The following is a 26,138-nucleotide window of genomic DNA, read 5'->3' on the forward strand; positions in this document are numbered from 1 at the left end:
ATACAAGCTACTTGGGGACATGAACTGTTTCAATGTGTTCATATCCTGGGTACCTAGTACAGTGCCTGGCACATAGTGTGTTCAACAAATGCTTGTGGATTGATAATACACTAGAGTACAAATTACAGGATTCGTTTTAGATTTTTCTTTTAAAGATATTTTCTTACCTCTTCAAATTCCCTACTTAATGCTATTTGCAAGATAGAGGCAAGTCTGTAAAACTATTCACTTCAATTTTTAATGATGTAGACACTGTTAATCTTTATTGAAACCATAGTTTCTTCTATATATTTTTTCCTTTCAAGAATGGGGTTATCTTTCTTTTAAAGAATTATCATTACTCAGATATCTTTATGGGACTTAAAAGTTAAAAACACTCTTATTAATGTTTGAAAGAGTATGCACCATAGTCATTCTCACACACATCGTTATAACCTCTTTTAAGTTCACTAAAAATCTTTTCAATGATCTCTTTTCAACCAATTCTTTTGTGTAGTTATGTTCCAAAGGACAGCGCTCTAGAAAACCATGTAGCTAAATCTATTCAACTATTTCAAAGTTCTTATGTGGTTTGCAAAATATTGATAAAAGTTCAACAAACTCATTTCAAAGTGAAATTTAAGGGTTCTTATATAGGTACCCTTATCTTGGGCCTTACTCAGAATCATCATAGGCAGTTGTCACAAAGATATTATGGGTGATTCCAAGAGATACTGAGCCCTCAAAGTTCACCTCAGTTAGCCTGCCACTGTGCCTAAAATGCTATCACTGGAGATTTATTTAGATGGGGACATTATAGATCTAGGATGTTCCCCCTACTAAGCAAAGCCCCTTGAGAGAAAAGTCACATTAAATCACTTAAACTCATCATAAAGTAGTTTGTCAGAGGCATTCAAGACTGATGCAAATCCCTGATTGAAAAGGGCATATAATATGGGGAGGAAAGATGAGGCTGAGGTCAAGAGAAGAGGATAGAATAAGTCAAGAAAGGTCTGGAACTTGAGTACAAGGAGGAAAACTGTGTGGCTCACTGGAAGGGCCTGAGGTCACTTGAGGGCACTGGACTGGCTATCTATGAGATAAGGATACAGAAAGTGAATGATATACTCTGTATACACATTTGTAGCCCCCAGTAGTGAGAGGGAACCCCAGCTTGTAAGGCCTCTGGGAAGCCATGGTCTGACCAGAATCAGTCCTGAAGCCCAGGCATTACATAAGGCCCCAAAACCCCTCCTGTACTTGGCTGTCCCTGATTGTTCTTTTTCTACCCACTGAAGCTAAACATTTTCCTGAGAAACTTAGATGGTTACCCATTGAACTGTCATTGTACTAAGATTGTAAATCATTACTAACCATTGCCCCTGCAAAAGGCTTTCCTAAGCCCTTGGCCTAACACTTTTTCTCTAAAATACTAGCTGTGATCAATAAATCTTGCCTCTATTGCTACAAGTTTCACTGGCCCTCCTGATATGTCATCCTTCTCCCCATTCTCCTCACCCCTTAGGGACCCCCAAATGTTTGTCAGGACTCCTTAGGACTTGTCACACATTGTATCTATGGTCAACTCTAGCATAGCTGTCTAGAAAATCTAAAAAACATAAAAACCTCAGATATTTTAGTCTTAATTTTCCAAATAATTAGATTTCATAGATGAGGTTTCTTTTAAATACTCTCTTTAGCTTCCAGAATTAAATCTAGTTTTAACACTGGCATTCACTTGTTTTTTTTCACAGATATTCATGACTTACAGCTAAGTATACCATGAATATTAAGAAAATATTACTTCAACATAGTTTCCTAATGTAAGTAGCTAAGAGTTTATATATAATTTTTAAACTTTCACCAAAAGAAAAAAAGCACAAAGTTACCAAAATTTTATTTTCTATACAATGAAAGGTGTAGGGAAACACAGTGATTGATAATGAGACCTTTATTATACAATTGCATTAATGTTATTTAATTTATTCTTGGGTCATGCACAATAAATTGCCATAATTATATCCATTACAGGATTTACAATGTATAGTCATCTTAAATGTGGACTAATTGAATTTAGTGTGTACCATGGTTGTACCTCTCTTTGAATGAATATTGGGTTACTTATGTGTTATTAGGATTTACACAAATTTCACATCTGTAAAGAACACGTAAAAGTTGGCACAAGTGGCAAAGACTGTTCAAGAAAGATATTTAACATAAGGCAGAATCTTGTATTCAAACAAGGGATGTTACTAACAAGAATGAAAAGTGTATGCAACAAAATTCTGTATCATTCCAAGAGTAAAAATTAAATAATGAATTATTTACCACTACAAATCATCCAAATTCTAGATGGATAAAGATCTCAAACCAAACCAAATCCTTGTGTTTCTAATATGTATTTGTTCTTTGGGGAAGGTCAGGGCATAGACAGGCCTCTTCCATGAAGGTACTAGGATAGAAGCCTCACTGCCTTCATCTGCAAAATGTGGGGTTGGATTAAATGAGCTATAAGATCCCTTCCAGCTTGAAGATACTGTGATTCTTTAGAACTTGAACTTGTAATTGTAACTATTTAAAAATGCATTTAATTACAACTAAAATATATTTAAGAAATTAAAGTTTCTAAAGAAAGATTTCCAAATTAATCCAAGCTTCATTACTAACTCACCTTGTCAGACTTACTTATTGTAGTAAACCTAAGAATACAAATTAGGAGAGAGTAGAAAATTATTCATTACAAAGATGATGACATTGGATGCAATAGCACCTATTCTTTAAAAATGCTGAAACTCCTCTGGCAGAGATGAAAAAAGAAGTAGCAGTTTTAGTAGCTAATAAACAAGTAGATCTATCAGATTCTTAAATGAAGAAAGAGAGGTGGAATTATTGTTCTTCTAAAGCTACATTTAAAATATTTTATTTGATAAATATATTTTCTAATTTCTTGAACAAGGGACATGTTGAATTCAGAATAGACAGAAACATATGCATGTCTCAATGCCACCCTTTAACAAATTGAAAATATTGTTACTATCCAACTCAGTATGGAGCTTTTACAATACCAACATAAAAAAGGAATAAATCTTTTGAATCCTTCTGCCTAACATTAAATATGGCTGCTTTTCACACATGGCCTTTCAATTCCTAATGTGTCAAAGTTTTAGACTATAGAAAAATTGACCTATATAACTTTCTCTTCCTCTATAAATTTTGGAAATAAGTGCATCAACAACTTCCCTTTACTCAAAGTGCTTTAATACTTATTTAGTTGTAATATCACTAAGAACAAGCTAGCAGCACAATGTCTGCTCAGCCTTCACTCTGCTGAGACTTTTAAGCACAATGCTGACTGTCATTATGTACATAAAGGAAAGAGACCCTGTATTTCTTTGTAAATTGTCTAATACCATCTCCCCATAAAGCCTAAAAAATATATTTATTTGGAATGGATGAAATGCCTAAATTATTATATGTAAAATGGAATTACTAAACTGGGAAATGTAAAAATACTTGAAATACTGGTAGTTTCTTTTTTCATTACTACAACGGGGGGTGGGGGGAATGCTTTGCCTTTAGGCATTTATTGAAAAACCTCCAGAGACAAACTTGAGTACTTTAGGATTCCTGGTGAAAATGACTTTTACTATCCAAAAATGGCTTAAGAATATATTTGCCAAAATGGAGGCACCAAAGTACTCTGGGGGACCTATCAAATAGCAATATTCATTTTAACAAAAGCTCAACTCACAAAGAACCAACAGTAATTAGATTTTTTTTTTCAAAACTGAGTATTCTAAAATGTTGCAGTCATTCCTAAAGCCTGACAGTCTAAAACTTAGGAAGGTGTAACAATAAGAAACAACCTAACTACTCTCCCTCCTTCCCTCCTTAGAAACATTTGATTCTGATATAACTTGTAAGCATGCCCTGAATAAATTCACTTTAATAGGATTATAATACTGTAGCACAATACATGCAATATTAAATACAGAAAGGTGTAAATAAATATATAGCTCAATATATAAATGAACATTTAACAACAGCTAAGTAGTATCTTCACTGGATAAATGTACATTTTTTTAAAAGCTCCATATTAACAAACTGTCATGACTGCAGGGATCAGCTCCAGTTGTTTCTCATGAGATACTTATTCAGGAAGAGCCCCATACAGATGTATAATTCATAGCAAGCACAGGTGCATGAAAAGCTTCCATCTACCGAAGTAATCAAACCATCTTGTGCACATAAAATTTTACAAATGTGTGTTCACATGTGGGTTTCTTTGAATATTTTGAATCAAGGATATTATAAAGCCATATAATCTGAGTCTATTCAGGGATGAAGAAACAAAAGCAACATTTGATAAATTAATTTTTGATTTGTTTAATTTGGTAACTTTAGAATGAAATGGTTTCAAAGCAAGTTCTAGATTACTTCAAACACAATCAAAGAGTTAACATCATTCTGAAGAACTTAATTTCTTTTCTTCAATATCCACCCACTCCCACACAAACAACACACAGATCAATAAAAATCCCTGTACATACATATTATTTTCAACAACTTATTACCACTGGGATCTAGGATGAGATTGTTTTACTCTGAAACACTGCAAACTTATCCATTTGATGTAGGATAGAAGGATAAGGAGACAAAAAGTCATGCAATGATACTGAGTAAATAAAGTTTGTTGAAAAAAAAGATAAATCAATCTTTGATAATTCAATGCTATCAAATCAGGGCATTGAATTCTTTAAATAAAACAAATGCCAGTTTTTATCATAAATCAAAAACACATTTATTGTCTTGAAACCAAACTGGCTCCAGTTACTTTTTTGTCTCTTTGAGTCAGCTCTTTTTAAAAATCTAAAGTTTCCTATGCAATAGAAACTAAGATATTTCTTTTATTCTTTAGCCATTTACATGAGATGGCAGATGGCTCAAGGAAGGCATGTTTTTGATGACTCCGTGTCAGAAAGTGCATCTTCTTGGACAGAAGGTTCATAATCCCCAACATTTTCAGGCAATTCAATGTCTATCTCATCATTACTTTCTGCACTGTAATCAACTTCTTCAAGGAAACGAGGTTCATCTTCTTCCAAAACATAAGTGGTAGGGCTGTAGCCAAAACAGACACAACACACAAGGCTGCATTAGATTTTAAAATTCTAAATTTAGCTGTATGCAGAATGGCTACCTACTCTACTATTCTGCATTAACTCAATTATCCAAAATCTCTGGTTCCAATTAATATAAGTAGGTTGTGTTAAGTAGGGGGAAAATGTATATAACCCAAATATTAGCCAAAGCTCTGTTTACAAAATGGATGGTTCATATGTATGATAGGAAATAGTTGAAAATTTTTTGTAATGACTACAACAGAAAAAATATTAAATTTAAGTTATATTGCAAAAAAATGTCAACATATCCTATAGTATTTTATTCTAATTTAACAACTGTCTAGCAAGAAGGATATTTATACATAATAAAATATTGAGATTTGTCTTTGCAGGCCTTCATCAATCTTATTTACAGACTACAAAGACATATTTTTGAAGTTCTATTTTAAGCATCTTAGCTCCCAGTAGCAGGTCATTTCAAGGGGCTTTATAAAGTAACTGTGGATGTTTAATTGGTTTCTTGAGTAATGTGCTAAAAACCACTTATTCCAAGACACTAAAGTGATTATCTACCATTAGAGTAAATTGAAAAAAGATAAAATAAAATTAAAAAAAAATTAAGAAACCTCATCCACAAGTCTACAGTTTCCCTAGGACAAGGAAAAATTAAAAAACAAGTGAACACACCACACCCAGTTTAATTTCTCTCCCTTGGGCTACAGAATAATATGTTCCCTTAAAAGCACTAAGTGCTTCTAAATATTTCATTAGATAAGTAGTTTGGGATTCAGACAAGCTCTCTATTAAGGCTCAAAACTTAGCCCTTTTCTTCATAATCAAATTATTTTGGTTCTTCTCAATGTGTCATAATTTTGATCAAAGGAAGAAACATCTAAGAGTACAAATTTACCATCATTTACAGAATACATTTTCATTTTTGACCACAAATTATATTAATCTCATAGACTGAGGAATATAAATCTCTTGTACTTGAATAATAATTGTTTCCTAAGAATCCAAAACTCACACTGGTTATGCTGTCTAAGATCTTAATAAATTATTGTGTGTCTTTACTGCACACGTAACACAAATCAAAGATGCTGATAATATCACAGGTTCTAATAACTTAAACTCCAAACCTTGGATTTTTAAAAAAGTTTTCCCTTTTAAAAAAAGGCCAGTGCATTTTTAAAATATTTTTCTTCTGAAATCCTGCATTATATATTTAATCTTCCTTAAAGTTCTTTGTTCTCTCTAATAGCAAACAACTTTCAGTTAATAGGTCCCTTCATACATATACATGCCTCAGCCCTTATCAAGATGGGAGATTTGGTAAAGCTAATTGATAAGGATGTCATAAAGGCTAGAAAATGGATGTGTACAAATTATCTCTTTTTTATTTCTGCTTACTTGTGTTCTTTGGCTCAAAGGGTCATAAATTATATCATTTCTTTCCTTCTAATATATTCCATTGACTGTAAGGCCAAATACTGGCCATGACAGTTTACCTTTGTGTTTTCAAAGAACAAATTAAGGTGATTTGAGTTAGGGCTTACAAGTCACTTCTTAATACATATAGGAATTCAAATGTATTTTCAGTCATAAAAAGAAAAAAAAACATAATTCAATTCAATTAACTAAGGACCTACTATATACAAGGCACTACGTTAGGTATAGAAGGGCCAGAAAGGGTATTCAACGATAATGCAACAGGGTTGGAGTCATTAACATCAAGAAATTTACTTTCTAATCTGAGGGTTTAAGACGTTTGTACAACTCTAAAACAAGGTGGAAGGAAATAGGTGCCATTGGAAAGGTAAAAAGTTCGAAGGAGAGTGGGATTACTTTTAGCCATAAGGATCACAACACCATAGGCAAAGCTGGAAATGACCTTAGAGGTCATTTAGACCATCCTTCTTACTTTACAGTTTAGGAAACTGAGGCCACCAGAGTAGTCAAGTGACTTGTCTAAGGATCATGGAAGGCATTATGGAAAAAGTGGCACCCTTGAAAAAGAAGTATGGTTTCAAGCAGCCAAGATTAGTGGGATAGAGAAAGGGCAGTACAGATGTAGAAGATCCTTAGATAAATTGCATGAAGGCAAGAAAGCCCCCAGGGGATGTTCAAAGGAAAGTGAGTAGTCTAGTTTGGCTGGAGTGTAGAGTATGTGAAAGGAATGGTAGGAAATAAGATTAGAAAGAACTGATTAGAGCTAAATTATAGAGGGACTTCAATGGCAAATTAAGAAGATTTTTTCTCCAATAAAATGAATAATTTGCTGGTAGGAAAATGTGAATCCAACATAATGGTCATAAATGAAGCAGGTATGGAGTTCTTTTAGCTTCTTTTGTCGCAGCACTTTGAGTTTTACAAAGCACTCTGAGTTTTTTAAAATCTGCTTTGACTACAATTGCCCATGAAATAAAATAGATTTGTACCAGATCCTAAACTATCCTATAAAGCAGTAATCCTCAAAACAATCTAGCACTGGCTAAGAAATGGAAGGGTGGCTCAATAGAACAGACTAGGAGTAAAAGACCTCAGTAATCTAGTGTTTGATAAACCCAAATTTGTTCCCAGCTTCTAATAAAGAAGAAAAGGAAAAATTGTGTGGATTGAGAAAAATATTTTTGCAACAGATATCACATTTAAAGCTGACATTCAAAATCTACAAAGAAAGATGAAAAATCTGCAAGACTAAGAGGCAATCTTAACTACATAAGGGGTCACAGACCCACAGATTTAGCACTAAGAGGATCATGGAAAGTCACCTAACCCAACCCTCTCATTTTACATCTAAGGAAACTAATAACTAGGTATATATTAAACGACTTCCCTAAGATCATAGGAAGTGAATGTTGAAGGGAATCTTTGAACCCAGATGCTTTGCCCCCAGAACCAGTGAACTTTCTATTATACTATACTGCTTCTTCCAAAATAAACAATTAATTTCCAAACAAAGGAATGAAACCCATCAACAACTAAAAACACTTCAAATCATTAATAAGAGCATGAAAGCCAAAAATGTAAGGGTCCACTTTATACCTATCCAATTGGCAGAGATAACAGAAAGTCAATGATAGAGTAGCTGGGGAAGAGTGACACACTAATATAATGGTATTTGGAACTGTTGGATTCACTATAATATTTGAAGGAAGAGTGGTATAGGAATATTCTAAAATCCAACCTATTTTAGTAAGCTAATAAAATTTCAAGTATGTAATAGAAAAATGAAAAATACTTAAGTTACTGAAATTATAAAAACAGTATTTCAAAAGAGGATGGCCTACTCAGTAGTAATCCTTATATTTCATCTGTCAAAATAGTATTCTTCAAAAAGAATTTTAAAACCAGAATCAATATATCATTTAACGTGATAGAATATTGCACAAAATTTCTAAAGCAAATATAAACTAGATTAAATTTATCTTTTAATTTTTAAAGAAACCAGGCTAATTCAAATTATTACTCTGAACAAAAATGTTTTTAATACAACTTATTTATTACTTTTTAAAATAAGAAAAAATGTGGATGTGAATGAGCATACAGAGAAACCAAGAATTTGGAAATGCAAAAGATATTTACTGATCAGTTTTATCAACTTGATTATGGCCTTTGGAACAGTCCCAATAAGAAATGCATCTAAGGGAAAAGGTCTCATTAGAAATATAGGATTTCAAAATTTCTATAATTTGACTAATGCTAAAATATATAGTGTCTAATTTAATCTGGGATTTTCAGTAATATTCCACAAATTCTGTAATAATGTCTCCCTCTTATTACCCTTACTTGCCAGCCCCATCCAGGAAAAAAAAAAACAAACCTTTATAAAGGAGGAATCATAGTATGGAAAAGGGATAAGAAGGGAGACGGTGGAGAAGAGAAAGAAACTACAAAAAAAAAGAGGGAGCCCAAAGGGCTCAATGTACAATAATTGCTACCTCGAGAAATTCTTTTTTTCTTTAGAATCTGCATGCCTCATTTTTTAGGAAACTGAATTATATTATTCTGTTTTGGTGATGTAGAAATATAGCAGTGGAGGTAACAGTGAAATTCTAACAAGAAAGGATCAATAAAAGAGTTGTATAGAATCTCTACGACTATGTATAGAAATCAATTTTGTGTTGATTCTTGTTACTAATCTTTTCACTGTAAAATAATCACCAATATGTAGTATATATGAAACTGAATATAAGACTTATCCATTTCCTCTTATGATAAACTAAAAATGTTTATAATCACTGAGTTAAATTTGGTTTAGGATATTCCTTTGCTGACCTTAAAATTACTTTTCTTTGCCGATTGTAATTTCCCTTTTATTGATGCTGACAAGCGGCATTTAGTCCATTTAGTACAAACACACATGGTTCACTTTGAATCCTAAGTGGTTAATGATTTCCAGTGGTCTAGAAGTGGTAGAATAATTCTGGTTTAAAAGGGATGAGCTGGCTGACTTGCAAAAGATTCTAGCATCAGTTATGGGTAGGTGTCACCTTTCTACATTGGGACAGCAAATGGCCATCACAAATGCATTCCTGAGTCAGAGATGTACATCAAGGGCCATTACTATGAAAGTCATTTTTAACAAGGTTAGTTTGATTTAAGAATGTACTACAATATACAAGTACTTTCATATTGGCAACCCTGACAACAATGTATTTGAGAAATAGATATCATTGTTAAGGGCTAATCATTTCATGTTTTTCTTTAATTTTCCTTGAGGGGGAGAAAACACTTTCCTACACTATAATAAAAATCACTTTCATATGGAAATAATATGCTGACCTTTGAATATAAAGTCAAGCCTGGCATTCAAGGCCTTTTATAATTTAGCACAATCCATGTACCCTATGCTTCTGCCAAACTGGACTACACTGGGCTCTCTGAACATACTCTCTGTACTTTCCCACATCAATTGCTTTGCTCACACTGTTTACAATGCCCAAAATGTCCTTCTTGTCCCTCACTATGATGGAATGCAAAAAAATTTGTTATAAGTCTTTTCTATTTGCTAATACCATGCTAAGGGCAGGGGATACAAAAAGAAGAACAAGATAGCAACTTCTCTTCACCCTCTAACTTGGGAGACAAACACAGGAGAGGTCAGTTACAAGCAAATGGAAAGGCTTGGCACGGATAATGACAAAGCCCAGCAGCCCTCAGGATGCAATGGCAGGATGGCAATGACTGGTGATCCTTTGGGGTGAAACAGGGCAGCAAATGTCTGGTGAGTCTAATGGAAGGGGTGGTCAGTACAGTGCAAAAGTGCATCATTTTCCCAGAAGTGTGGTTGATGATTCCCTGCTCATTTAAAGAGTATAAATAGACATATTCTTGAACAATGGCTGCTATGAAGGATGAGTGGGCCTGAGCTTTAAAGCAGAGCAGGGATCAGGGATACCTGGCTTGAAGAAAAGGGGATAGGATAAGGCAGGGAATGGTGTGACAGGAAGTAGATACACAGTACTTGGTGGGAACTGAGAGATGGGGCAGAATTGGAGGAGGGGGGAGGCCCTCAAACTACTATTTGCTTTCATTCTTTACTTACTGAATCCTACCTAGACTTTAAATCCCAATAAATATGCCATCTCCTACTTGATGCTTTCTCAGGTCAGGACCAACCTTCCCACCTTCTACTTCACAAAAGCACTTTGTTTTGTACCTTCTGTGATGACAGATTTAGCAAAATACTAATGATGATGATGATGATTTGGCACAAATCATTTTGCAAAGATGGAAAGTTTAAATGATTTCCCAAGTAGTAAGTGATAGAGCCAGGACTAGAATCTAAGATGTCTGATGCCAAAACCTACTACCCTATACTACACTGGAGTACACTGCTTCCCTGACATATTTTTCATATAAGATTACACAGTGAAGATTACACAGTGAAGTAACCTGTGCATGTTTTTAATCTTCAGAAATCCTAAAAATAAGGCTCTGTCAGGATCATGATTGTATTTTTATTAACTTTATTTCTTCTCTAGCTAATATATGGTATAACTGTTCTGCACACAAAAAGGAGTTTAATAATCATTGACTAAAATGGCAATGTTGCTTTCAGCTATCTTTTTCAGCACAGTGATGGATTTGTACCAGTGGATTATATATTTCCACCTAACACCAAATGGCAAGAAAGATGTCTAAGAATAAGATCGGAGGCCATAACTGTCCCATGGCCTCAGTTATTTAAAAAAATATATCAGATTTAAATCATATGGATTTTTGTTTTCCTTTTTTTAAAAAAGTCAAGCCAAAAAGACATTGATTCCAGCTATTTGACGGGAAAACATAATTAATGAGTAATACTTTTTTTACTCATATCAGGTAACATGGGCTTAGAAATGCTTTTTAAATTAAATCTTCCATTATCCATAGTTTACATGATAGGTAGGTATATAGATAGCTATGTTTATTTTAGAAATTTAAAAAATATTTACAGATTAGGAACCAGATAATTTTATATAACTAAAGAAATTTCCCAAAGAAAATGTGGCCAGAGTATTCATGAAAAGTAAAAATTGTAGCAAAATCTAGTTTTACATCACTACAAATGAATTTGGTAGGAAAAGAAGTCTACAACAGAACTGATAATTGAAATTAAATAAGAAAAAAACTTATTTTTAAACTATACTTATGCAAATCATAAATAACTAAAAATTCTGCCTTCAGAGAATTAAGACAAAAGTTGACAAACCAGATTGTCATACTTTTAACAAATAGTGAGTAACATACATCCAAATGTTTGTTAGAAAGAAAATTGCCAAGTACTTGATAAGTATCAATGACACCTGCCCATTAGGTTTTAGATAACTGAAACACAGAGTTCAATTTATTCAGATTAATAGTTTTGTCACCATCTCATTATCCTATTGAAAAGGACCTTTAAAGGCTTCATCAGCAGCTTTTTCAAATTCTCCTAAATTACCTTAATGAAGATCTCTGTTTTCATCTACATTAGATAAATAAAAAAAAAAGTGATGGTTTTCAGAGGAAAGAAATGGCAAAATCCCTACCTTCCCTCCTCGGGCATACATATAAACTGCTGTGCTGTAATTAAGAAAAGTCAAGATGTGATAAAGTGTTTCTGGTGTAGAAGGTAAGAGCTGGCTGCTTAGTACAAGAGTCAAGAAGCAATTATAGGTCTATGAGGCAAAGTATGAGGACTGCATGACCACCACAGACTCCTAATGACCTCCCACCAATATCCTTATCATTAACTTGGTGGAGCAGCCCTCCTAGGGGGAAGAGTAAAATGGAGAGTCAGTAGTATATCAGACAGAATTTTTCTCAGACAATAAACATAATCATGTCAAATTATGATGAATTATCTATGTGGTGAATTCCTAATTGGTGCCCTAGGGATGATTCAAAAACCACAAAACTTAATTTACTAACAGACAAACTTCATTCAAAACACAATTCCTCAAAACTATCCAGCCCTACTCAAATATTTTAATCAAACCTCCTTTACTAGATTTGATTAGTGGGACATATGTGTCACTTATTAGGTATATTTAGAGAGGGTATACTTATTTTGATTATGTAAAAACTATACCAATTTTATTTTGCATTTAATTATTTTTTAATTTCCCAAATGTCTTTTGTGCTGGTTCCTAGAAATCTGTAAATATTTTTAAAATTTCTAAAAAAAGCATAGCTGTACATATACCTACCTATCATATAAACTATAGATAATGGAAGATTTAATATTTAATTTAAAAACCATTGAAAGATCTAGTAAACTAATGGTAATTCTTTGCTAAAAAGTCAATTTCAGAAGGTAGAAACATTTAGAAAACCATCAATCTGCCCAGCATCACCATAAGTTAGGAATCCAGTAAGACTTGAATATAAAGTAATTACATTCGCCAGTTCCAGTGTATTTTAGTAGTTTTATAAAAATCAGAGTAGACAAGTGGTTTAACAAGCTCAATGTTCTTGGGAACAGGAACCTGATACCTCAAAGGAAACAAAGAGTATGTAAAAAAAACCCAGACTTTTACTGTACCTTTCATTGAAGTAAAGTGATCTCAAAAGAACAGAATAGGATTAAGTGAAAGGCCCTGGTTTTTCTTCTTGACTGGCACAAACGCACTTTAAGTAACTCACTTAGCATTTCCTCTACCTTAGGTTACTTATTTGCATACTTGTGGTGCCAGATAACTAAGAACAATGTGAAGATTGTTATCTATTAAAATTATCATGATATAGCCATGAAATACATTTTACTGTGTTAAGTTTATGTTTCAAAAAACAACTGAAGGCTACCCAGGGTAAAAAGTCTATTTAAATTAGAGAAAAGAAGGGAAAGATGGGGAATTGAGAAAAAGAACCAAAAAACTTTAATTCATTAAAAAAAAATAAGATCTGGGAACATAAATTTTATTAAATTTTTATTAAATACAGTAATTAAAAATTATTGGAGACAGCTGGGTGCCTCAGTGAACTGAGAGCCAGGCCTAGAGATGGGAGGTCCTGAGTTCAAATCAGACCTCAGATACTTCCTACCTTTATGACCCCAGACAAATCACTTAACTCCATTGCCTAGTCCTTTCTGCTCTTCTGCTTTGGAACCAGTACACAGCATTGATTCTAAGAGAAGGTAAGGGGTTTTTAGTATCATTCATTCAGTGTCATATTAAGGATAAATTCAGGGAACAGAAAAAAAGAAAATTCCCTAAGGCCTTTAGGAAGGAAATATTCAAGAAAAGGGTGGCAGAGGAAGAATCAAGGAAAAATTGTAAAGGATTTGCCTTTTTCTGTAATTGTAAACCATCAGTTTCCTTCACATTCATACTTATAACTTTAGGGTTGTGTTTCACTTCTCCTTAGCTCCCCAAAGGTGGCCAGTGAGTCCTACCAGATCTTTCTAATGTCTCCCACATCTTTCCCCCTTTCTTTCTGCTCCAATTTACCATCACCATAGTGTAGGGTCTTAATATTTTTAAACTGGAAAATTGTAAAAGTTTCCTAACTGGTTTCCCTCTTATCAGCTTTCCCTACTCCAACCCATTCTACACATTATTACCAAATTATCTTCAAAGAATAGCTTTTGGCATACCTTGCTCAAAAAACTTCCATATCTCCCCATTCTACCTGGTATTCAAGTGTCTGTCTAACGGACTTCAATCTATTTTCAATCTTACTTCTCATTATTCTCCTAAAAGAACAATTTGCAATTAAATCCTCTGAAAAATCATGGATTAGGTTGTCATCCCAGGTCCAGACTTGGATTCCTGGCTTTGCTCTGGGTCCATGCTGATCAGCCCCCCTTAGCCCAGATTGCCCTGGGCTGGGACTCCGGACTTCTCCACAGGCCCAAGGATGTCCCTTTTGTATCAACTGAGAGAACTTGAAAAAACTGGCTTTTAGGAAGTGTTTGGATGATACTCCTCCTGATTAGGACAGTCCTGCCCATGGATGTGGAGCCTCCAAGGGTACCCTTACTCTTTACCATGTAGAATGCTGCAGAAGTTGATGGAAAAATCAGGACATTCATGAATGCATCTGTGACTGAAAGTATAATTTCCCTACATTCTGCAGGAATTATTTTAAGTCCAAGATCCACAGAATTTAAATCATAGCTAGACAAAGCTTGGGGTACTTTCTATATCCCTTTTGGTGCCCCTGATGACTCTAGGAGAAATGACTCTATAGACATATTCTCTAATGAATAATATTTTCTGATATAAAGAATTACTTAGGATTTGAGTAAAAAAATTAAATCCTCTGAGCCTCAATGTTATCAGTCATGAAATGGGAACAACAATGTAGTATGTATATAGTGCTTTAAGGTTGCAAAGTCCTTCACATTTGATCCTCCCAACAATCCAAGAACATGAATGCTATTATTATCCTCATTTTACAGATGAAGTCTCAGGCTGGAATTGAACTCAGGAATTTCTGGCTTCAGGTCCAGTGCTTTATCTACCTTTTTTTTTTTTACAGTGCCTTCTTAAGATGATCTATGACTATGCAAAAAATTTAGTTTAACAATCCACAAACAAGAGAAAACAGATGGAAAATTCTTATGACCCTAACCACAACATTTAGTCTGAAGGACAAACCGCTGAAATGGTACTTCAATACATATATCTTGAATGGGTACCACAGATGGACAAAAAAATGAAACCATAATCAAACAGGAAATAAAGATCAGGTTGCATTTTATATCTTTCTTTGCTCCTTCACACACACACACACACACACACACACACACACACACACACGCACGCAAATTTTTTCTTCCTTTTAAAAAAAAACCTTACCTTCTATCCTAGAATCAATACTAGAAATATCAATTAAGAATATACTAAGAGTGTCAATCCTAAAAAGAAAGAGAAGTAAAAACTAGGCAATTAGGGTTAAGTGACTTCCCCAAGTTTACACAGTTAGGAAGTGGATCTGAATCTAGGTCCTCCCAACTCCAGGCCTGGTGCCTTCTCTACTGGGCTACCTAGCTGCCCCTCACAAACCAATCTCATGATAATGCTATTTGGTTGAGGTTTATAGAATACCATAATTTCCAAAGAATCAAAATCACTGTTAAATCGCCTGGTGGGTATAAGTAAGATAGGTGTAAGTAGGTTGCAGTCTATTTATAAATGATAGTTTGCATGCAAAACTGGGATGAAGGACAACACCTCAGATACAAACAGATAATTGAAAAAGGAGACATGCCAATCATATGCATAGCAAAATGAAGTGATAACAGAGGGACAGAACTACACACAAAATGTTAACAGTACATTAAATAAATCCTCTTTGAAGGATTACCAGGAGAGCATGCACAAGAATCACAAAGGATAAAAATAAGGGGATGAGTTATGATTTGCACCAGTGGAGTAAATATACACGTCAGTGAATCCATAGACCTACTGAATTAGTTATTTAGTTCAAAGCTTGTATTCATCATAAATGTTAAATAATTCAAACATATAAATTTCCTAAAACTTCCTCCCATTTTTCCCATTCCAATTTAGCTTATTATGATTCACATGAAGGAACATTCAACAATCTCCATGGCCAACAATGAAAAAGGTTCCTTCAAAATTTTGAAAACATATTGTAACACATGTACGATAGAGGCTCGGGGGCAGAGAACACCTAGATCTTCCTGTATTACCTGTCCTATTCCATCTTGACTTCAAACTGCTATGTTTACGGTAAATGTTTATGTCACTATAGTAGTACTGCAAATATGCAACAGGAAAGAAAAGAGAGACATCTTCCAAAAATCCCCTATTTGACTCAGAGGAGAAGACAATTAGACTATATAAAAATTAAATACCTTAATTAATCCTTACTAAATCTATTCCCTCTCATCCTTTTCTCAGTGTTCTATATGTCTATCTGTTTACAATATCCCTTCATAATTTTTTATAATTATAATTAAATATCTCCTCTCCATTCTAAAGGTATTGAGACATTATTCTTCAGGACTATTTCCTAAATCTGTAATTATGTTAATATTTTCTAAATCTTTTCCATATCCTATCTTAACTAGGATACAAAATGGCATTACATTCTACATAAATGACTTATTTGCCATATATGTTGGACATAGAAGATTACTTCCTATGTGTTATGCATTCCAATACCCTGCCTTTTTTATCCATGGCTTTGCATTATACACATATGCAGAACACCATCAGTGGCAATGTGCTTGATAATCTTTCCAAGCATTCTTATTACTATTTTTCAGCTAGAGTATGCTTTACGATAGTATTCATTTGGGGGCATCATGATAACTGTTTGATCACACTAAAATTAGGTATTTAGTATTATGTTATACATAAGGGTGTCCTATGAGACTCGGTGTCATTTTAAACACTTTCAAGACTGTTGTCACATCACCCTCTAGTGGATTTAACCTCATGGAAGAAGGACAAAGGGAAGGGGAAGAATAAAAGGGGAAAGGGGAAAAGGAAAGGGAAGAGAAGAGAAAGGGGAAAAGGAAAGGCTAGGCAAGAAAAAGGAAAGGGGAAAATGAAGGGGAAAAGGAGAGAAGGAGAACAGGGAAAGGAGGAAGGGGAGAAGGGAAAAGGAAGGAAGGGGAGTAGAAAGGAAGGAGGGAATGGAAAGAGGAAGAGAGAAGAGGAAGGAGGGAGGAGAAAAAAGGAGAGAGGGAAGGAGAATGGAGAAGAGGAAAGGAAAGGTCATCAATAAGGCAGAGCCCACTGATTCCCAAGGTAACCCATTATCTTTAAAAATGGTTCTTCTTGTTGGGAATTTTTTCTTTACATAAAGGAAATGTATTTCTTTGCAACTCCAACCTATTACTCCTATTTCTGCCCTCTAGGACTAAAGAGAAAATCAAATCCTTTCTGTATGTGATAGCCCTGTATTTGAAGTCAGCTATAATGTTCTAAGTCTTCACTTCTCGAGGCTAAAGTTTCTAATTCCTTCAGCCAATCCTGACATCCTGACATGACAAGAATTTTACATCCTTTCCCATCCTACTCTGTGTGTGTGTGTGTGTGTGTGTGTGTGTTTTGGGATGAGGGGTGCCATGTATGTTCACTATAAATTCTCCAAGGGCAGAAAATATTTTTTATTTTTGTCTTGGTAGCTTAGTTGCCTGGTGTAGTCGCTTAATAAATGTCTGCTGAATTGAATTATTCTCTAGTCCCTCCAGCTTATCATTATCAAAATATCCTTCCTCTGATTTGATGCCCAGAACTGAATACAATACTTAAGATATGATCCAACCAGAAGAAAGTATGCAAAGGATATCACATCCACAGCCCCAGATATTTTGTGTTTAATACAGCCTAAGATTGTATTAGCTTTTTCAGCTGTTATAATACGTCAAATAAAATCCTCACATCTTTTTCTTTTTTTAAACCCTTACCTTTCATCTTAGAATCAATCCTGTGTATTGATTCTAAGACAGAAGAGTTGTAAGGGCTGGGCAAAGGGGGTCAAGTGACTTGCCCAGGGTCACTCAGCTAGGAAGTGTCTGAGGCCAGATTTGAGCCCAGGACCTCCCATCTCTGGGCCTGGCTCTCAATCCATTGAGCTACCTAGCTGCCCCCAGATCTTTTTCTAATAAGCTATTATCTTGTACTTGAATAGCTGATTTTTGTAACCTAAGTAATCTAATCAATTTATTTCTATCTTTTCTATTGCTATCATTACACAGTCCTATATAACCAACCTTGGAAAACAGAATTTAAAGCCGGATATCAAAATTAAGGTTAAAAGTGAGATAGGCAAACATCAAAAAAGAGAACATCCAAGATTGAGACTAACAAGAATCTCTATACCATGAATAAAATAAGTAATTTCAGGAAATATTCCAAAAAACAACCAGTAAGTAGCCCACTGAAAAGGCAATCAATAGAAAACATGATGCTAAATAAAAAAATACAGTGAAGATAAGGAAAGGAAAGAGATATACAAATATTTAGGGTATATGTGTATGTAGTGGTTTTTAAAAAAAACTTAAGACTTTCAGTATGAAATATTTAAAAGGCAGAGCAGTTACGTAAAAATTTAACATGTAACAAGACCTGGAAGAGGGTAAAGAGACATTTTTAAAAAGGATTTAATTATTATTATTGCCAAGTTTAGAACAATAAGAAGAGGAAGGGTAAAAGGAAAAGGGAAAGGAAAACCTCACAAATTTTGTCATAACTTAAATAAAAGCATCTTATTATGGCCAAATATTTCCCTTTTCCCCAAAGATTATGCTAAGTACATCAATACATTTTAAAAATCTGTGATTTTAGTGGCATGCCACTTCCTCCACTCTACTGCAGTCTACTGCAGAATTACAATTGCCAAAAAATTGTCACTTGGTGGCCAACCTTCTAATAGTGCTCTCCATACTTATTCAGCTAGTCCTTAGACAGTAGGAACAGAAATTGTCACAATGCCTTAAAAGCTTAAGTCTTTTTAGCTTGGTAGGATTTGCCTGAGTTTTTCATCTGCTGGTGGAGCCTATAAGGTTCCAAGGTTGTCTCTAAACTATGAAAAGGAATTAGATAGAACTTTTAATAAAATATGTTTATCATGTAGTCTAATTAAGCTAGCTTCTTAGGTATATTATATCAGAAAAGGAACTATATACACAATTCTTCAACATCCTGAACACCAATAATTTAATTCTCCATTTAAAAAATTTCATACAAAAGGTTATGCCTTAAGTCTTAGACTCTCATCTCTCAGAATAATATGTCAAAAATTCAAAACTTTTAGATAATACTTTCTAACCATAATCTTCCATCTTTCCATTCTGAAGCTCTCTCTCACACTAAACATATTTTACCTATCCCTCTTGATTCATCTCTTTCACTCAGGCTTAGATATCTTGTCTTCTTGACCAGTCCTAACTCTAAAGTTTCTCTATGGTTTCACTAGCTTTTACCCTAAAAGATCTTGCTATTTCCAACCTTCAAATTTTGTATCCCTGGGTAACTTCTACATCCTGGCTTCTTTGTTTCTATTAAAGCTACTAAGCAACACTGGAAATTTTTAAAATAGCTAATTTTATTATTATAAATTCATATTACATATATCTTAACTGGGATGTCAATGGTTTTCAATGGTTCTACTTCTGCTCAGTCACTCTCATCTCCATCAGAATCTTCCTCCAATTGTTAATTCCTCTCATGCATTTTCACCCTCACCCTTATCATTGGCTAATTCTCATCTGTCTACCAAGGCACTCGAATCTCCAAAAATCTAAAAAGTCATATGTGGGTCTTTCTATTTTATTCAGCTATTATCTCATCTCTTTTCTCCCCTTCAATGTGAAACTTCTTGGAAAATTTATCTATATAGTACTCAATGTTTTTCCTTTTTTATAATCCATTCAAATCTACTGTATTTGGCTTTCACTTATACTGCTCTGCTGAAACTATTCTTTCAGAGTTGGAATGACTTCTTCATTGCCAAATTTAATGCTCTTTCTCAATATTCATTTTATTTCCCTTCTGTTCATCTTTTGATGCCTTATTATCTCTGTCTGTGATGCTACCATTCTATTCACCTGTGTACTGGTGCTATTTTTTTTTTAGGATTACTATTTCCCTCTACCTCACCTTTCATATACACATAGCAGGTCCTATAAATTTTATTCATAAAACACCTTAGTATAGGCTATCATTACCATCTCTCTGAATTATTGCAATATCCTAAAAGGTCTTTCTACTTCTACTCTCTCAAATCCTCCAATTTATCCTTTAAAACATAATCCAATCCTAGGCAGAGATTTTTTCACTTTCAAAATTCTCCAGTGGATCCCAACTGCCTCCTGAGTCAAGTTCACATTCCTTTGCTTGGCATTCAATTAACTGGCACCATCCAACCTTTTAAGATTTCTTTCATTTTATTTTCCTCCACACACTCTTTACATTCTTGCTAGGAATCTAAACACATTTTCTTGTCCCCAAAACACTATATTCTCATACCTCCATACTTCTGCTCACACTTTTCCCTATGACTAGAATAATCTCTCTTCAACTAATTCTTAACCATCCTCTAAAATCCACCTCAAATGGCATCAATTCCTTAAAACTTTCCCCATTTCTCCCTACTGGTAATGCTCTTACACCTCACACAGCTGCTTTTATACCTTAATATACTTCTTAGGCGACATTTTGCGTTACAGCTATCAATGTTGTTTCCTTATAAGTCTGAGGAAATATAAGCCCTCTAAGGATAGTGGTTGTGCCTGAACTAAATTCTATACAGCACAGCTCTCTGCACAGACATAATGCATGTAAGGCATTGTGCAATCTTTAAAAGAACTATATAAATGTCAGCTACTAATCAGTACTTATTATATTTTCACTAAGAGAACTAAACATTCCAAAAATAAAAAGTTCCCCACTATAAATTAATAAACTTCCTGGTTTAAAAAGCAATTCAAATGTTAGATTACTGTAGTAACATTATGTTCTTTGTGTTTCATGTGAATTATTATTCACTACTTTATTCCTAGTTGCTCTTCATGGAAATGAAATATCCAAAATACAAAGCTAGGATTCATTAAAATGTATTTTTTAGTTCACAGTCAAAAAAATCATGAAAGCTTACTATGCAATCTTAGAAACATAACCCTAACTCTTAAGAATCTTGAAAATGCTTATGGCTTTCAAAATCTCTTTATTTATCCCTACCTAAACACTAGTAGTTTCAGTTTTTAGAAAAATAATTAATAAAAGGATTATACTACCTTGTTACTTTGCAGCTAGTTTCAATCAAGTCATTTTCAAACTCGAGAAGGCTGTTAGGCATATTGTATTCTAATGGTGATGTCAGTCTTTTCAAACGAAATAAACCAACACAAAACTTTGCTCCCATCTCTTCCAATTCTCGTGTCCCAATCTGTAAACCCTAATAAATGAAATAAAAATACAAAAATAGATAATGTGAAACAATTGCTATCATTTGGCCATATCTCATACTGATTTAGTATAGAAAATAAAAAGTATAAAATCAATTAAGTTAATAATTGCATAAATTAAGAGTTTTTAATTACCCTAAAACTTGCACTAAAATATTTAAAATATGATGTAGGATCAGCTTAGACCACAGACGAAACTACATATCCTAAGAGACTCTTTTATAGACTTTTTTCTAAAAAAGTTCTTTTAATCAGGTCTAATGAGAATGTGATCACAGTGAAAGAGCAAAAGGTTCTAAGACAACAGCCATGGATTCATTTTTCAGCATGGTTGAACTGGACAAATCTATTCATATTTCTCTATTTCTCCTCATGTGATTTACTCTAACGATATGGTAAAAGAGCACAACAGAAATGTAAAGAAGTGTTTATATTTCATTGCTTCTTTAGGGGGTGTGAAGAAGCTCCTTAACCAAATTTGATGGTTTATCTATCATGATCCTGCCAATGTGAAGCAATAATGGAATAGAAAAAAGCATGGTTGAGCTCCCTCACAAAACTTCTCTACAAAAATCTAGAAAATGCAGTAGACCATATTGATAAAAACAAAACAAAACAAACAAACAAAAAAACTCAGTGACAGAGAGGCCTGGGCAAGGGCATACCACACAGAGCATTTCAGAACAGGAATTATAAAAGGATCTGCACCGGGGCAGGAAAAGTTCCTAGACTCATGAAGTAAGAACTAAACCTTGCAAAGGATACAAGATCAGCTGCCAACTGGCAGCTCTGCTACTCATTACCAAGCTCTAAGTCATAGATTCAAGGAGGGACTAAAGAAGAAACCTGAAAATAGGGATGGTATTACAGAGCACAGTATATTAAAAAAGGAAAGAGTTCAGAAGCAAATAGTAGCTATGATTCTGATATAAGACCTGTGTGGGATTTCAGTTCTAACCCCTAGCCCAATCAGAAGCTTTAATTTAAAATAGATATAAAATTGATGTAAAATATTAGCAAGGAGACTACAGTAACATTTCACAAAGATAATATACTATGTATATACTAGGCTAGACTTATCCCAGGAAAGCAATGCTTGTTCAATATTATGAAAAGTATAAACATAATTACCATATGAATTTATATATATTATAAATATTTTATATATTCTATCAATAGATACAGAAAAAGCTTTTGACAAGATACAGTACTTATTCCTGTTTAAAAATACTAGAATAGGTAGGAATAAAACAGTTTTCCTTAATATAAGTAGTATTTATCTAAACCAAAAGTCAGCATTTAAATAAAACCAGGGGTAAAGTAAGGATTTCTATTATCACTATTACTATTCAATATAGTGCTAGAAATAATAGCTATATCAATAAGGTAAAAAAGAAATTGAGAGAATAATCACTGGCAAAAAGACAATAAAATTTTTTTATTTTTATAGACAATATGATGGTTTACTTAGAGTACCCTAGAGTCAACTAAAAATGAATTAAAACAATTAACTTCATCAGTTGCAGGACATGAAATAAACATACATGAATCATCAGCATTTCTATATATTATCAACAAAATACAGCAGGAAAAGAAATTCCACATGAAATAACTACAGATGGTATAAAATACCTGGGAGTCTATTACCTGCCAAGATATACAATTACAAAACATTCTTTATAGAAATAAGGACTGATCTAAATAATTGAAGAAATATTAACTGCTCCTGGATAGGCCAAGCCAAAATAATAAAAATGGCAATACTACCTAAATTAATTTACTTACTTCAGTGCCATACAAATCAAACTACCAAAGGATTATTTTATAGAACTAGGAAAAAATCATAACAAAATTTATCTGGAGGAACAAAGGGTCAAAAACATTAAGGAAATTAATGAAAAAAACTAGAAGGAAAGAGATCTAGCAGCAGTATTAGATATCAAGCAAATAAATGAAGAAATAATCATCAAAGCAATTTAAAACAGATGTTAATCAAAATGATCTTTATCTGGAAACAAATAAAATTTAATTAAGTTTAGAAAAGTAAATTGGCCAGTTTGGAATCATTTGAGATGAGAAGAATTCTGGCAGTAAAGAGAGTAATCTCTAAAAGTTGAGAAGAAAGTCAGCTGAGGAGGAAGAACTCAGTTCTTAAGAGATAAAGACTATCTTTGTTTTTCTTTTTTAACCCTTGCCTTCAGGCAGAATCAGTACTATTGTTCCAAGGCAGAAGAGTATTAAGGGCTAGCCACCTAGCAACCCCTTTCTTTATGCCTTTTTCAGGGGGAGGGTTAAGAAAAGGCATTTCTCTCTCCTTCCCTCCAAACAGTGTCTTGCAGCAGAGCAATTTGTCCTATAGAATATGCCACATCCAATGGAAAGAAGCAGGTCCAAGAAGCTCAGGGAAGCAACATGAGGTCAACATATGAGGACATTAGGACTCTTCAGTCATGAAGTAGTGAGTTGCCATGTGTATTCCCTACATATATCCTCTCTAGTAGTATAATCTAAGTATATGTCCACTCTTCTCATTGATAGAATTAATGAAGAAAGTGCACCCAGGTTTCTGGGTAAATTTTTATTTTCTGAAGAACATTTTGTGACCATTTTTTATACTGTGTCATTTCATTAAATTCACTGGTGGGTATGGACTCGAGCTATGACTTAATAAGTACAAAGCCAGAGAGTACCACAGAGGGATGACCTGAAGTGGTCCCAACTTACACCCAACCTGTAAGTGTGAAGAGAGAGAAAGCCCAGAGGAGGTACTACACAACAACAGGATTATGGTACAGGTGAAATAACAATATTCCTTCTGATAATATGAGTAACAAACCCCCTTTGGTTGAGATGTAAGTAGTATTAAGTTGTAGTGGGTAATATTAAAGCCAGGCTCTGAAACAAATTATTTTCTCTCTCTATTCAAACTATGTTATATTTATCAATTCAAGACAAGTCAAAAATATTTATTAAGAATTTACTTTGTGGTAGGGCTCTGTGTGAAGTATGAGAGAGATTGAGAAAGGCAAAGACAATCCCTATCCTCAAGGAGCTCACAGTCTGGGGGTGGGGGGTGGCGGGGAAGACATGCAAAGAACTATGCAAATATGAGATATAGATTACACAATATAAAAGTAATCTCAAGTGGTAGGTACTAGCATTGGATCAGGAGGCATACTAGAAAAGGCTTCTTACAGGAGGTAAGATTTAAGCTGCATCTTAAAGGAATCCAGGAGCCAGAAAAAAAGGAGAGATATATACACAAGATGTTGCAAAAGACAAATCGACAAACAATGACAACTAAATGGATATGGAAGATGAGAGAATGAGGAATTGAGGATAACTCCTAGATTTGAGTCTGGGGGATTGAGAGGATTCTGATACCCTGGACAGTAATGGGGAAGTTAGGAAGAGTAGAAGTCCTAGAATAAAAAATAATAAGTTTTGAATATACTAAATTTAAGTTTCTATATGACATCTAATTCAGGCTAGAGAAGCAAGAGAGAAGTTTAGGAGAGAGCTTTGGGCTGGATAAACAGAAGCCGAGTTAGTACGTTTAAAAAGACTGACTGACAGAGCACGTAATAAAAAGAGAAAGGAAAGAGATTTCACAGAAATGTTTGAGGGTTTTCATCACAACCTTCATGGTCAGCCATATAACCGCGAAAATATGGTTTTCAAGACTGTGAACTGCCAAAACTGTAAAGATAATTTTGATGTCTTGATTTTAATCAAAAATAAGTGGTCACCATGGGGAAAATTCCCAAATATGAAAATACCCACGTCAGCTGGGTTTTACGGAGATTTAAATTAATACAAATGAAGGAATTAAGGGAAGAGAGAGAGACAGAGTAAGAGGAATAGTAGGAAGGACCTAGGCCAAATGGCCTAGGCCTGAGCCTTAAAAGAGACTAGTCAGTCTTTAATCACTTAGCACAAGATGTGTTCCAAACAAAACTCCAGTCCTTCACTGAAATCCTCAACTCCTGAGAAACCCAGGTCCTCCACCTAACTCCAAACTCCAACTAGTCCAAACTCCAACTAGTCCGAACTCCCAAACTGAACTACAAACTCTCTCAAATTCAATAAGTCCCTTCCTTTTAAAGAAATTGTCTCTTATGTCACCTCCCCTAAATTTTCACATCTACCAATCACAGTAAATGTTTTCCCCAGGACTGACCATTCTTAGTTCACATCTTCTTTTGTTATCACCTTCTCTGAGTAGACTAAAACTTCACACCTCTTGCCTTTTTGTAAGTTGCTTGACCTTTTTAGTGATTAATTTAATCTTTATAGGTACTTAGCACCCTTTTGTATTAGATCTAAAAATAGACCTAGCTTAAGGTTCTAGTTTTACTATAAGTATGAGTTAGGCACTTTTCATTGTTCAGTAAGGAGTTTACAACTTTATCTTCCCCTAAAGTATGCCTATGTATGGGTGGAGTAATGTTAAAATTCCCAATACATTCCTGATCAAGTACCTCCATTTATTGCAATAAGGGAATAGCTTAACCAAATCTTTTAAGGTACAATCTGAGCAGTTTTTAAGATTCACAATCTTAAAGAGATAGTGGAATTCATTGGAAATGGTAAAAGAAACAAAAAAAAATAGGCTAGAGGGAGTAGAAAGAGGGTCCATGTCAGAGCCCTAGGCAACACCCATGGTTAGTAGGCACAGC

At 34.2% G+C, this 26,138-nt stretch overlaps 1 protein-coding gene across 17 annotated transcripts in view; it reads right to left on the reverse strand.

Annotated features, from left to right (window-relative positions):
- Positions 1–1,912: 1,912 nt before the first annotated feature.
- The window catches only part of AGTPBP1 (ATP/GTP binding carboxypeptidase 1), a 226,964-nt gene continuing 202,738 nt past the window's right edge, over positions 1,913–26,138 (reverse strand). For all 17 annotated transcript variants that reach the window (XM_056805970.1, XM_056805972.1, XM_056805971.1 and 14 more), the window contains 2 exons: positions 21,289–21,449; positions 1,913–5,100 (listed from right to left, as the gene is read on the reverse strand). In XM_056805970.1, the coding sequence (XP_056661948.1) occupies positions 4,923–5,100; positions 21,289–21,449 (339 nt within the window). In that variant the 3' untranslated portion in view covers positions 1,913–4,922. The remainder of the gene's footprint in view (positions 5,101–21,288; positions 21,450–26,138) is intronic.

This window comes from Monodelphis domestica, chromosome 7, assembly GCF_027887165.1.
Source record: "Monodelphis domestica isolate mMonDom1 chromosome 7, mMonDom1.pri, whole genome shotgun sequence".
NCBI classification, from domain to species: Eukaryota; Metazoa; Chordata; class Mammalia; order Didelphimorphia; family Didelphidae; genus Monodelphis; species Monodelphis domestica.